This window comes from Pelobates fuscus, chromosome 3 (assembly GCF_036172605.1).
Source record: "Pelobates fuscus isolate aPelFus1 chromosome 3, aPelFus1.pri, whole genome shotgun sequence".
Classification (NCBI taxonomy): Eukaryota; Metazoa; Chordata; class Amphibia; order Anura; family Pelobatidae; genus Pelobates; species Pelobates fuscus.
In genome coordinates, this window is record NC_086319.1 from 177,326,854 (window position 1) to 177,340,115 (window position 13,262).

At 38.9% G+C, this 13,262-nt stretch overlaps 1 protein-coding gene across 1 annotated transcript in view; it reads right to left on the reverse strand.

Annotated features, from left to right (window-relative positions):
* Nucleotides 1-984: 984 nt before the first annotated feature.
* Nucleotides 985-13,262, reverse strand: part of LOC134602655 (matrix metalloproteinase-21-like) — a 79,862-nt gene continuing 67,584 nt past the window's right edge. Inside the window, exons 7-8 of the mRNA XM_063447763.1 lie at nucleotides 5,587-5,759; nucleotides 985-4,528 (exon numbers count right to left, since the gene is read on the reverse strand). Coding sequence (XP_063303833.1) covers nucleotides 4,223-4,528; nucleotides 5,587-5,759 — 479 coding nt within the window. The 3' untranslated portion in view covers nucleotides 985-4,222. The remainder of the gene's footprint in view (nucleotides 4,529-5,586; nucleotides 5,760-13,262) is intronic.

The following is a 13,262-nucleotide window of genomic DNA, read 5'->3' on the forward strand; positions in this document are numbered from 1 at the left end:
CTTAAAATGCTGATTAGATTACTTCAAGATGGGCACCTGAGCGCTCCTAAAGACACTGAGTTCTTCGACTAAGCAAGGCGATACCAAATAGAGTAGGAAGCACAGAAGTAACGGGGACACTCAGCCGGATTACCAGCAGGCTATTACACTCCCAATAAAAAAATTACAAAATAAGTTTTTTTTTTAATGGGGAGCTACCGATTGACTTTCTTAGAGCATCAGCTGACCACTTTAAGCCAATCAGCAGCACTCCTCACCAGCAGTAATCCAAGATCCCCCTATCTGAAGCACATAAACTGAATGTGGACAGTGAAGAAAGATCTTGGAGTGTCAACTTTGAAGTTAAAGGACCACTATAGGCACCCAGACCACTTTAGCTCAATGAAGTGGTCTGGGTGCCTGGTCCAGCTAGGTTTAACCCCTTTTGCTGTAAACATAGCAGTTTCAGAGAAACTGCTATGTTTACCTATGGGTTAATCCAGCCTCTAGTGGGTGTCTCATTGACAGCCGCTAGAAAGCATTGATAATGCTTTCCTATGTGACTGGCTAAATGCGCGCGCGGCTCTTGCCATGCATGCGCATTCAGCCGGTGACGGAAGAAGAGGGTGGATTAGCCCCTTCCTCCCCCTTCAGCGTAACGGGAGTGGGACCCTGAGGGTGGGGGCACCCTCATGGCACTATAGTGCCAGGAAAAAAAGTATGTTTTCCTGGCACTATAGTGGTCCTTTAAACAGTATGTGAATGGTTTAACTCCTTCAGGTAAGAAAGCACCAATAACTTCCAGGCACCATAACAACTTTATTTTGATGGAGTTGTTATTCTTCCCGAAGTGTTCCTTTAACTAAATGTTATTTACTTTCTTTTTCATACACATACTCTTAAATCAATTCTTGCTTTCTTCTTCATTCAAGGCAGTGACAACATTCCAATTTCAAATAATTAAAGAAGCTGGATTTAAAAGAACAAAAATAATTGACAACTTCATATTTCCATTTCATTTATTAAGGAAGTTACATGTTAACCATATATGTTATGATTATGTTATCTACACCAAGCTCATCATTAAAATTAGAGCAGGTGATTGTCATATTAATAGTAAGTTAATCAAACGTAGGAAGCGCCCAAAGAAAGCAAATTCAGGACTATGCCAGGGAGAAAGTTAACCAGTGATTCCATTCTCAACATTAATTGTCACGTCAAAAACTTTTAGGGTCATTAAAAAAGAGTTATAGTATGTGCAATAAGCATACTTCCGGTTCAAACTGAACATTGTACTGTTGTATACTGTGTATGCACTTCAGTATTGGTTCATTTAAAAAGAAACACAACATACCATATTTTTAGGTACAATTACTCAAATATATAATGATGAACATATATTTGATGATTTCTGTGAATAGCACTAATAACTTGGATAATCTGTACTCTAAGTTAAACATCTTATCCAGTACCCTGCTTAAAGAATGGTATATTTTCCATAAAATAAGAAAACAACTGATACTCATTCTTACCAATCTGTTAAAGCAACGCATAAAACCTCTGTTTCTAATCAAACATGAAGTCCCTTTGCATCATTGTCGAGTGATTAATTATTACACATATTATAGATAAAAAAGGAGGCGAGCATAATTTTGCTATCCTCTCTGATATAAAAATAAAGGCTTACAAAACATAAACATAAATACTTGCAAAATGGATAAATAAATATTGTTTTTTTTTTCTTTCCATTTAGTTTTTCTTGTTTTCAGTTTCTTTTTTTAATTCCAGTTACATTTTAGCAGCATTAAACTACTGGGTCAGAAAAATCATTACAAAAAAATATCATTACAAAATGCAGTTTCAGAAGAAAAATAGTATTAGTTTTTTCACCAAACCAGGAATTGTGTACAAATAACCAGGGGATTAAAATCAAAATATAACTGTTAGAGAATTTCTCCAATGTGTCGTTTTGGCTCAATTAGTATTCTCTTTGACTGTAATTCATTTCCTGGGTTAGTGATTAAACTCCCTTAAGTTATTATCTGGTTTGTGGCTTACATGACAGATTGGCTGAGGAATTGAAGTGGGTTAACTTACTGTATGAGAAAAATGGACTTTCATTTGAATACATATGTGTGTACAAAGAGAGTACAGTACTGGAGGAAAACCATATTATTGGTAAAAAAAAAAAAATGTTGGCCTACATCGACAACACCAGAAAAAAGCAGGTTGGCTGTCTTTTATGTCTTAAAAAAGTGGGCCAAATTGACAGATGTGTTACATCATGTAAACTGATATACTTCTATAGTGTTGCTTATTTACGTTACGTCTATTGTTGACTTCAGTGAGAGACAGAGGATTGTCTAAGATATCCAAGTGATGACCTTGCTGAAGAGGAAATCGTAGGATTTGTTATAGGAGAGATACTCTATTAGAGAAGTCTATCTTTTTGTTACTGAGGAGGAAAGGGTTAGCACAAGGAGGTTTATTCATTTTAAGCAGACAATAGTTGGCTTGGCAGTCATAGGAGGGAATGGGGTAGGCAAAGAGGTCTGTGGGCATGGAGAGGAGGGAATGAGTTGAATAATCAGTTGGCTGTGGTTGGAGAAGAGCGAGGGGATAGGTTATAAGATGAAGGAAGTGAGAGAGGAGGGAATCGTTGTGGCAGTAAAGGGACTGGGCAAGGAGGACGGCGGAGAGGGTCTGGGCAAACAAGGATAGATCTTGGAGGGGAGAGAAAATGAGTCTGGTGATGTGTGATTGGGGATTCAGTGGAGCGAGGAGGGTTACATATAAGGTGATTGAAGAGGTAAGATGTCTGCAGATATGTCTGCCTGGGGAAGAAAAGCAGAGAAGAGAAAGGAAAGAGATATATATTCTAAAAAGGTGATGAGGACTGGAGATATGGCTGGCTGGGAGAGAAGGTAGTAGATGTGGCTGACTGAGTATGAAAGGGAAAAGGAGATTAGTGGGAAAAAAAGGGGAAAATGGAAAGAGAATTAATTTCGGAGTATAGGGGTGAAAAAGTAACTGTAAACGATACACACATCAACTTAACCAGCTATCAGTGTTGGCACAGTGGAGTGATGTACATATGATACAGAGCATCCTAAGTAAAATTGCTGCTGGGCCGAGACTCGGGAGATGAAGAGACAGGGACTGGAAGAGAAGATGGATTTACATCATTGGTCAAGGATGCTGAGAAATGCACTACAATATGGAAGGTTATTAGACTAATATCATTGAAATGGGACCGAAAAGGAAAGGCAATATGTTTTTGCAGTTTTCAAATTGTAATTTAATGTGCATGTATCATGTGTCCATATTCTAATATATAGCTGGACATCTAATTCCTATTTGTATAGCAAAAATCAGCAATATGAGAAAAAAATAATTTGTAAAAATGTATTTATAGTGTACACCTGTTTATGCATTTATACCAAAATACATGCATTCATACACAAAGTACACATTCATGTACACATACCTTATATATAACTACATGCAACATACATATATGTAATCACTGCATACATCCATCTACTCACAATATACATGCATTCCCCACACTATATATACATGCCTCTGTACACTACATATATCTATTCTACACACATAAATACATGTATGGTACAAGCTGTGCATCTACACAACAAGCCTCACACTACACACAGAAATACATTTTTTTTCGAATACTAGTTATACACAACATTCACATATGGAAAAACACTGCACACATGCACATTTTCATATCAGAGGCCTTTATATTTGCGATGTTTGGAGTCATTTTTAAATTTTTCTGGCATTACATTTTTTTTTAAATTACATTTGTAATTTGCTACCTTCTTTTTGATCAACAGCAGAGCCACATATGGAAATGGTGGAGCCATGTTCTTTGTAACATATTAAAAGATTTACGAGAATAATTTTATTATTTAGAGGAAAAAAAATGAGAGATCTACTTTGAACTTTTGTAATGCATGATTTTTTAAAACTGTCGTGATTTGCCAAACCAGTTGTCACAGAGGGGTTAAAAAGAGATAAACAATTGCAAGTGTTTAACAACTGGTCCAAACTATGTTTAAAGACTTTGCCGTTTCATTAGTTCATTAGCCCTGCCAGGATGGACTGGCTTGTTTGTTAATAGTTCAGCATTGGGAGAAGATAGAATTTTTTTTCTATAAACAAAGTGTTGATTTTTTCCATTGAAGTGCTAGTACACACAAAGCATGACGGTTCTTGTTTATGTTCCCAGTGAGAGGACAGAAGGATGGACATCACAAATATCAAACCACTTAGAATTGATTTTCTTTTTGGGCCAAAGTCCATTGAGAGGCAGTGATGAATTGGCCTGTCTTTCTTGATCACTGACCACTTTCCAGAAGTACTTGTCTTTAATAAAGTATGTTGACATATGAGTGTAGGAAAAATAGACAGCATCGATGTAGGCTTTAGGATGATCTGTGGGATCAACTGGCGGAAATACATCAATGATGCGTTTGGGGTAATGCTCCACTTTTTTATTCCTTTCAATGCTAAACGCAGTTACCTAAGAAGAGAACAGTTTCAAAAAGCAAAGAAGATTATAAGGTTCTGAGAAGGCAAGCAACAGAAAAAAACTGTAACATAGACAATATTAATAATGAATTCATTTGCATGCATGAAAACGGAACTATACTACTCTTAACTAGGATTTGTTAAAGAATTGACCTGGTCAGATCTCACAGAGAAATGCACACTTCACCTTCCTTATTCACAAACACTTTACTTTTACCAGCTTCCAGGCTACTTGAGAAGCATGCCTGGTCCAGTTATGTAAACAACCTTTAATCTCCAGTCCACTGATAGCACTTTCTTTAGCTAACATTTCCACCCCACATTTTTTAAAGGAAATTGCCTTAACCGCCTCTATAGTTCTGGAGAGTTACAACATTTTAAGTCTATGAAAATATCTGCCTCGTATCTTCAATTGAAATGGAACTGCAATTTCTGTATAACTAATATGTAATGGCATTATCTACTGTATGTGCAAATCTAAATATTTATTGTATCCACTGGTCTGCTATTAAAAGGCCACTATAGGCACCCAGACCACTTCAGCTCAGGGCCGGACTGGGGATACAAAGCAGCCCTGGAAAAAAATAAATCTATGCCAGCCCCATAAGTCATTGCGCCATTATTGTTGCATCCACTATGTAAGACATGTAATGTCTTGCCACCCCCCCCCCCCGGTCTCTTCTAGCGTGCAGCTCGAGGCAGGGGGAGCAGAGACAGAACAGCCTGCTCCCCTAGCGGCCGCCAGAAGAGCTTCCCCTGTGGGTGTGATCAGTCTGATTTGCAAATTGTATAGGTACCCTCTTTAACGGTACAAATGAGCAAACATTATTATGAGACCGGAGTGGTCCCTATCCTCATTCGGCAATGATCCCAGAATTTTTCTAGTCGGCAAGGATCCCAGATTTATTCTAGTAGCATATGTTTAATTTATCATTCATTTATTGCTACTTTTTTCTCAGGCAGATTTAGGATCAACAATGTTGCAATAACAAAGATATACATGCACTCATCTCACATTTGTAATCTTTTCGAGTTAACTAGGCAACTTACATTATTTTCTGAGAAAAAATAAATGAGACGATCCTTCCTGTCAAAGAATGCTGCATCCACTGGATTTGGAACTCCTGGAAATGCCTCAGAAATGAGCTGCGGATACTTCTTTTTTCTCCAATCTTCCGTAAATGCCATATCCTTCTCTGGGTCATAGCGCCAGACTTGTGCGCCTTAAAATAAAAAAAACAACAACAAAATAAAATCTACGGTTATCATTCATTTTGATTTTTCAGGTCACCTTCATCTTGCATTTAAATGTATTCAAATGTGTAGATGACAAGTGAATTATAACAACGTCCCAACAAGCTTAATGTGCTCTATTCTTTAAAGACTTTTTTTGGTGGAATCTCCAGATGTGGATACCAAAACAAAATACAAATAAAATGCCATAATCATCAGCGCATGGCTGAAAATCAATGATAATGTAGATAACCTTAAAGGAATATTTTGGTGTTAGGAATACAAAGCTGTATTCCTTGTGCGTCTATTTGTGACGTATTTCCGGTTTGTCAGTTAGTATGTATAGCGTTCCAACCTGGAACAGACGCCGAATACAGGTGGACCGTATCTTTTGTTGATGCTGGTGGTATTTAATCAGAAGAATTGCAGAATGTACATTCATATCCCTGAAGAAGTCCACTACACATGACGAAACGCGTTGGATTGTTGGACTTTTATTTTATATTTATTCTGCCATTATTGCTGTTCCATCTTTTGGTTGCTTGTGGGCTGCTCCACATTCCAAGATATCAGATGCCTCTTATGAAAATACCACTCTGAGTGGAGATATGCCTGCTTTTTACCTTTTGTTTGTAAGTGCAATACAATAAATTACTTATTTATCATCCTGTCATATAAACCCCCTCAATCCTGTCACATTCTCCTCCCCTCCCTTGTCACACTCCCTCCTTCAACCATGCCAACCATTACCCCCAATTCTGTCATACTCACCCCTCCAACCATGCCCCACTTACCCTGCCACATTAACCCCTCTAACCCTGTCACATTCACCTTCCCTTGACCTGTCACACTACCTCTTTCAACCATGCCACATTACCCCCAATTCTGTGATACTCACCCCCCCAACCATGCTCCACTTACCCTGTCACATTAACCCCTCTACTCATGCCACATTTACCTCCCCTTGACCTGTCACACTCCCACCCCCAACTATTTTACACTCACTCCCCAATCTTATCACACTTACCATCCTTCATTCTGTCACATTCACCACCCCAACCCTGTAACACTCACTGTGCAACAGTTAACCCTTTACTCATTCTGTCACAGTCACCCTATGAAGACATTCATCATACATACACAGTCATTAAACATAGCTTTGCGATATACCACAATACACAAAGGCCACAGGCAGCCCTCCATACATACAACTTACTGCAAGCAGCTACCCCACACACATACAGTCCCAGAAACACATTCTCAGAGAGACATACATTCACACACAAGGATACTATCTGTCAGACACTCTCAGGCTTATACATAGGTAGACAGTGCCAGAAACACTCAGAAATACAGACAGCCAGATACACATTGTGACTGGTTATCTGTATTTGTCAATGTATATTTTTCTGTGCATCAGTGTGTTTGTGTATGTATGCATGTGTGTGAATTAGTGTGTATACATGCTTGTGTGTATATTAGTATTTATATGTGTGCATGTATTAGTGTGTGTGTGTGTGTGTGTATGTCAATGGCTGCAATGAGAAGATGGTGTGGTATGGGAAATGCAAAGGTAAAGTGGCAACATGTATAATAAATCTAATATTACAAAGATTATAGAATATATGTTGGGGAAATGAGACTGTTTCCTTATCTGTAACTTTATTATTTGGTAAATTATTTTTTAAAAGCTTTTTTGCACAACCAAAATGTTCATTTTTGTTTTCTATAACCCCTTCACACTGTATACAAGACTGTCAGGCTATGTAACCATACCCGGCAATCATGTGTAAACAATTCGCATAATTGCAAAGTAGATTTGTTTATTGCAAATTCATTTTGTTTGCAAATTATGCTATAACTACAGTCAGACAGCTCACAACGCAGAAGCAGTAAGATCCCACACTTTAATATCACTACAGCTCCTTATACACACACAATGCAAACCCTATTTTGTTCACTATGGGTGTTAGTGGAGACCTCATGTTACAAAGTCTAGAGCTGCTACTGAGAGTTCCTTTAAATATTCTACTATGTGCACAGTAGTGTACAGCTACACAAGTCATCAAACTAACTTTTGACAGGTGCCCCGCCCCTTTTTAGTAAACCACGCCCACTGCGCAATATAACCCCGCCCATTGCGCATTGTTGTGCGATCCGCCCCTTTTTTGACTAAACCACGCCCATGACACCTTATGGGACCCGCCCCTAATACATTTTTATTTTGTCAGGTGCCCCACCCCTATTTATTAAACCACGCCTGTTGCGCAATATGACCCGCCCATTGCGCGACGATGTGTGTACCGCCCCTTCTTTACTAAACCATGGCACTAAACCACAACCATGGCACATTACGTCCCCAGTGCTATTTTTGACGTAGTAACGGCCATTTTTATGAGTCCACACACACGGCGTGTTATGACCACGCCCATGATCTTTATTACATATTAGCGAACATTTTAATGAAGCCACATCACGGGGTGTTATAGACACGATACAATGTTCATAGAGTGTGCCACCATATGGTTGTATGAGGTATTACATTCTTTGATTGGATTTTTTACATTTATTTTTAATTTCATTTAGAGGAGGGATATTGCTGAGTAAAGGGATTGTGTCTGGGCATGTTTTTGAAAGATGTGTCTGGGATCTTTTTTAAAGTATAGAACAAACACAGAGGACAGATTTATATAAATCGGAGAAATAAATAAATGCCAAATTAACTCATATAGCAATGTTTATTAAGTCAAGCAATATTCACAGGAAAAACAATAATACAATATCCGCAGGAAAAGCTATAATACAATATATGTAGGAAAAGCAATAATCATCAAATGTATTAGTCAGAAAAGCAAGGAATAAACATCACAAATTCAACCAATCAGCAGGATGCTTTAGTATACGTGGGCGCTTCTTAGGTAGCAAATAGCCGTGAGATGTAGTTAATCCCGGGGTGCTAAAAGAAATATTTGGTAACGATTGTCTCTTTTGAAAATGGGGTGTTATGTCCCGAGTCTCACTTGGAAGTCTCTGCAATTTCAATCGTTCCAAATAGTCTCTATTTGATGTGTTGCCCACAACTGTAGATGGTATGTTCAGGTCAGCCATAGCCTGAAGAAAAGTATCCCAGCCCAGAGGTAATTTACGTACCGTAACATTGTGACTCTGGGTAACACTACGTACCAAATCGAGTATGCTGGATCCCGGTACAACAGTGTTTTTATAAACAAATTCACCCTTATCATTCCAAGCGGTAATGTGCTTAAATTGAGACATTCTACTCAACAACAATTCAGCATTTTTTTTATAGCGGACATTTACATTATTAACAACTTCATGAAATACAGCGTCTGAAACATCAGAGACTCCAGCAGCATGAGGATGTGCTACAGGGGTGTTTGGTACTGAGGATTCTCCAGGAGGTAAGAAAAGTGTCAAGCCCAACTTTTCGCTTTCACTCTGTTTAGCACGTACCAAGTATTTATGCAATATAGTGGTATACCTCTTTATCTTCTCATCATCCGACACACCTCTATTTTGAAGAATAGACATAATCTCATTATCTAGGTTCTGAGTGACAGACTCACGAGAGGCCTCAGAGCTCTGAGTGGTTCGCTGTATTAGGTCTAACTCTTGTTTAGACACTAAGTACTTTTTCTCAGCATGGGCCATTAACGGTTAGTCAAAAGACCGGTCAGCAGAGGTATAGCAAATCCCAACAGAGAGCCAATAAATCCTCCAGACTGTTTAACCAACTGCTTCTTCTTACTAAAAGACACCTTTTTGTTGCTCAGTGCTTTTATATTTTTTCGCCACTTTTTTAGCTTTTCTACTTGTTGTTGTGATAAAGGTATCTTACCTTTAAGGGTATTAAGAGCAATTTCACATATAGCCGTGACTAAATCATGAGATGCGGAGCATAAAATATCTTTTTTCTGTGATGGCGAGGCACTTATTAGACTTTGTAAAGCCAACCAATTGCGACGTATACGCATAGACATCCTTACAGGCTCTGAGATTCGGCAGGGAATGACCTGTTAATGGTATGTTATCGGCTTTTAGAGGGCTGTTTGTTATAAGTATATGCCGAGGGAAGGTCGGGTGGGAAGAGACCAGTTCTTAAGCGGTACTCTTCGAGGGTTGTAGATCTTAAATCTACAAGTAGATAACCATAAGATTTGCGTGTGGCATCTTCAAAAGCATCTAGAAAAAATTGTGATTTACCGGGGTACATTTGGCGGGCCAGAGTAGTGATTTGCAGTTTATCTCTTGGGTTCTTAAAAAGTACCATATATTTAGTGTTTAAAGCTATAGTACGACTTTTTTTACCTTGACAAAACACATTCTGCACCAGATACATAATACTCAGATTTCTGTGGTGCACATACTTGGTAAATGCTTTCTCAATTTCTGAACTCTCACTAGCAGCCTCCATTAAGTCATCAACAATAGTCAAATTTACTCTGTTAGGGGGAAACAAATTATCGTCATTAAATGTTGTGGGTAAACCCTATATAAAACGAATATTTGGGGTTGTGAGTAATAATTCATCATAAAGCACTTGCCAGCAGGCATAAAACCAAACAATGTTATCAGGAGTGTGCGACATTAATGTGGTAGCATTCTGTAAACCTGTTTGACAAAATAACTTTTCCCTGAATTAGAAGGGCCGGCCAATATGCATGAAAAAGGATGTTGTAAACGAGTGTCCATGGTGAATGGTTAGTAACCAAATGGGAGAGTGGTAAAGTTGTCGACCAAATATCTTTTTGTATAAACACACTTTTGTGTTTTCTGTAGTGGTCGCGTCTCTATCTGCCAAAGGAGTTTATTTCTGACAATTGAGGTCTGTCGTACCACTATTCTTTTCTGTTCATCAGGGTCTGAGTGCAAGGGGTAGTCCGTACAGCTACACAAGTCATCAAACTAACTTTTGACAGGTGCCCCGCCCCTTTTTAGTAAACCACGCCCACTGCGCAATATAACCCCGCCCATTGCGCATTGTTGTGCGATCCGCCCCTTTTTTGACTAAACCACGCCCATGACACCTTATGGGACCCGCCCCTAATACATTTTTATTTTGTCAGGTGCAACACATTGTGAACATAATGAGGAGGAACGATCTTTGACAGGTACTTGGTGCACTATTGAAATACAACAAGCCCTGATTAAGGGCTACAGGTTGGGAAAAATCTTTGAGATTTGGCACTTTCCTTACTCTTCCGATACGTTATTTGAAAAGTATATAAAGGTGCACCTTAGGGATAAACAGGAATCCTCAGGTTACCCTGAATGGTGTACGACTGATGAAAAAAGACGCCAATACATCGATGCTTATTACGCTAAAGAGGGTATTTTGTTAAGACCAGAGAAAATAGAAGTAAACCCTGCAAAAAGACAGATTGCCAAATTGTTTCTTAATTCTTTATGGGGCAAATTTGGTCAGAAACCTAATTTGCAAACCACAAGTCTTGTATCTGATCCTGACAAGCTTTTTGGGTATGTATTTTTACCTGAATATGAGGTGTCTTCTCTGTCATTCATAAATGATGACACAGCCATGCTCAGTTGGAAGTACGCCCAGGGCTGTCACAGTCCGTCTCGCAATACCAATATATTTATTGCATGTTTTACCACCGCCTATGCACGACTTGAACTGTATAATGTTTTAGACCGTCTTAATGAGAGATGTCTCTACCACGACACTGACTCTGTTATTTTTGTTAGTACAGCGGGTGACTGGAATCCACCTCTAGGGGACTATCTAGGCGAGCTGACTAGTGAAATACCCTGTGACACACACATTACAGAGTTTGTATCTGCAGGGCCCAAGACTTATGGTTACAAACTATCGACGGATAAAACATCTCTAAAGGTGAAAGGCATAACGCTTCATGCCAGTAATGCCCAGTTGATTAACTTTGACAGTTTAAAAGACCTGGTGTTGGACTACCCCTTGCACTCAGACCCTGATGAACAGAAAAGAATAGTGGTACGACAGACCTCAATTGTCAGAAATAAACTCCTTTGGCAGATAGAGACGCGACCACTACAGAAAACACAAAAGTGTGTTTATACAAAAAGATATTTGGTCGACAACTTTACCACTCTCCCATTTGGTTACTAACCATTCACCATGGACACTCGTTTACAACATCCTTTTTCATGCATATTGGCCGGCCCTTCTAATTCAGGGAAAAGTTATTTTGTCAAACAGGTTTACAGAATGCTACCACATTAATGTCGCACACTCCTGATAACATTGTTTGGTTTTATGCCTGCTGGCAAGTGCTTTATGATGAATTATTACTCACAACCCCAAATATTCGTTTTATATAGGGTTTACCCACAACATTTAATGACGATAATTTGTTTCCCCCTAACAGAGTAAATTTGACTATTGTTGATGACTTAATGGAGGCTGCTAGTGAGAGTTCAGAAATTGAGAAAGCATTTACCAAGTATGTGCACCACAGAAATCTGAGTATTATGTATCTGGTGCAGAATGTGTTTTGTCAAGGTAAAAAAAGTCGTACTATAGCTTTAAACACTAAATATATGGTACTTTTTAAGAACCCAAGAGATAAACTGCAAATCACTACTCTGGCCCGCCAAATGTACCCCGGTAAATCACAATTTTTTCTAGATGCTTTTGAAGATGCCACACGCAAATCTTATGGTTATCTACTTGTAGATTTAAGATCTACAACCCTCGAAGAGTACCGCTTAAGAACTGGTCTCTTCCCACCCGACCTTCCCTCGGCATATACTTATAACAAACAGCCCTCTAAAAGCCGATAACATACCATTAACAGGTCATTCCCTGCCGAATCTCAGAGCCTGTAAGGATGTCTATGCGTATACGTCGCAATTGGTTGGCTTTACAAAGTCTAATAAGTGCCTCGCCATCACAGAAAAAAGATATTTTATGCTCCGCATCTCATGATTTAGTCACGGCTATATGTGAAATTGCTCTTAATACCCTTAAAGGTAAGATACCTTTATCACAACAACAAGTAGAAAAGCTAAAAAAGTGGCGAAAAAATATAAAAGCACTGAGCAACAAAAAGGTGTCTTTTAGTAAGAAGAAGCAGTTGGTTAAACAGTCTGGAGGATTTATTGGCTCTCTGTTGGGATTTGCTATACCTCTGCTGACCGGTCTTTTGACTAACCGTTAATGGCCCATGCTGAGAAAAAGTACTTAGTGTCTAAACAAGAGTTAGACCTAATACAGCGAACCACTCAGAGCTCTGAGGCCTCTCGTGAGTCTGTCACTCAGAACCTAGATAATGAGATTATGTCTATTCTTCAAAATAGAGGTGTGTCGGATGATGAGAAGATAAAGAGGTATACCACTATATTGCATAAATACTTGGTACGTGCTAAACAGAGTGAAAGCGAAAAGTTGGGCTTGACACTTTTCTTACCTCCTGGAGAATCCTCAGTACCAAACACCCCTGTAGCACATCCTCATGCTGCTGGAGTCTCTGATG